The 1,716-nt window shown below is 52.6% G+C and overlaps 1 protein-coding gene across 1 annotated transcript in view; it reads right to left on the reverse strand.

Moving 5' to 3' along the window:
• Positions 1–506: 506 nt before the first annotated feature.
• THOC5 (THO complex 5) overlaps positions 507–1,716 on the reverse strand; it is a 46,338-nt gene continuing 45,128 nt past the window's right edge. The window contains 1 exon segment of the mRNA XM_045289546.1: positions 507–594. Within this exon segment, the coding sequence (XP_045145481.1) occupies positions 531–594 (64 nt within the window). The 3' untranslated portion in view covers positions 507–530.

A 1,716-nucleotide genomic window follows, 5' to 3' on the forward strand; every position in this document is an offset into this window, starting at 1 on the left:
GCATTTTCACATTTTAATTCTTAAAATGAACTGAGAATTGAGCACTGTTTTTTCCCTGGGGGTGGGAGCGGGAATGGGCAGGACAGCATATCATCTTTGCACTCAGTGCCATCCTTCATCTTGTTGGCCTTTTGCAGAAGTATCACCCGGGACAGGGCGTCATCAACACCCCCGCCAAGGCTTCAGCGATTGGGACGAGATGAAAGGCTGCATGGACTGAGACGGCATGTGGGGATCCACGCCGAGTCTTTCTGTGCTGGGCTGGCTCTGGTTTTGCTTGCAGTCTCTGAATCCCAGGGACTAGCACACCGATAGCTGTGTCCTCTGCTTTTAGCTGTGTCCTCTGCTTTTAGTTCACACAGTGCCCACGCGCCCCCTGCCCTCTGGAAGAACTGGTCCCTCCCCCAAGGAGCAGCAAGACAACGCCAATTGGTCAGGTGACACTTTAATAAGCTAGACACATAAAACCTACCCCGCCCCTGCCCCCCGACTCCCCTCCCACCCAGCACCAAGGCACCACCCAGCAGGGGTCAGCGATGGCTGAAGAATCCTTGAGGGTGGTTATATTTAAAAGGCTTCATCCTACTGGGGCCCCTAGAGAAACAGGAGGAAGGAAAGCAGTTAACAGCAAGCCCTCTTGGCTGATCAAATATCTCACAATCTGTCCACACAAGAGAATATTACAGAGCTGTTACACAAACAAGTAGGTAGAATCACACGGCACAGAGCCTTGTACGACAAGATGGCTGCAGATGTGCGATGCCACTTTTGTCAAATGGCTCCACACACCCCTAGAAGTGTCCTCATAGGCAGAGGGCATGGGCTGGGCACCCTCACTCTGCAAGAGTCACTGTGGCTAAGAGGTTCAGCAACAAGCATGTTTTCTTTTTGTGTGACCACTCTCCTGCGGGCAGAGGCTAGGGCTGCCTCACAGGGCTGTGTGCGGCTCCTTCCTTATTTCCGAGAGGCGAATGATCCCAGCTGACAGATCCAACAGCAGAGGAGACAGGCTCAGGCAGGCTGGCAGACTGCCCAACGTTTGGCCAGGAAGTGGCATAGCCCACATCCAAGCCCAGGTCTGAGGGAGGGGGAGGTGAGTGAGGGCAGCAAGGTGCCTGAAGCCTCCCCCTGAGAAGATGGAGTGTCAACTCGGGGTCCCCAAGAAGAAACCCTTTCCCCGCAAGACCACCTCAAGTCCACCCCCAATGAAAAAGGGTCCCTGCCCTGCCTGCTGGCCTGGGATGCAACAAGAAACATCCTGAGTCTTTGTCCACGGGAGTATGGCCATGTATATGCACACAGTATAAGCACGTTTACATGTGTGTACGCACGTGGCGGTTATCTCACATGTAAGTGTGTTTGTGATATGGGCATGCTTTGTGCGTGCATTTGCATCTCGTATGTAACTACGGATAGGTATATTTACTCCTTACTCACTGCTGTCAAGTTGATGTCAACTCATAAGGACTGTGGGACAGGGCAGAATTGCCCCTGTGAGCTTCTGAGACGTGAAGCGTTAATGGGAGTAGAAAGCCCTTTCTCCGGAGGAGTAGGCTGGTGGTTTCAAACTGCTGATCTTACAAGTCACAGCCCAACACGTAACCACTATGCCACCGGGGCTCCTGTAAGTATATGTGTATCTAAATGGGTACATGGGATGGGGGAGCAAAGAGCAAGGAGGTGAAGTGCTGCTCTGCTGGCACTTCATATTCCCTT

This window comes from Echinops telfairi, unplaced genomic scaffold, assembly GCF_000313985.2.
Source record: "Echinops telfairi isolate 266 unplaced genomic scaffold, ASM31398v2 ScPeMD7_29;HRSCAF=101, whole genome shotgun sequence".
NCBI lineage: Eukaryota > Metazoa > Chordata > Mammalia > Afrosoricida > Tenrecidae > Echinops > Echinops telfairi.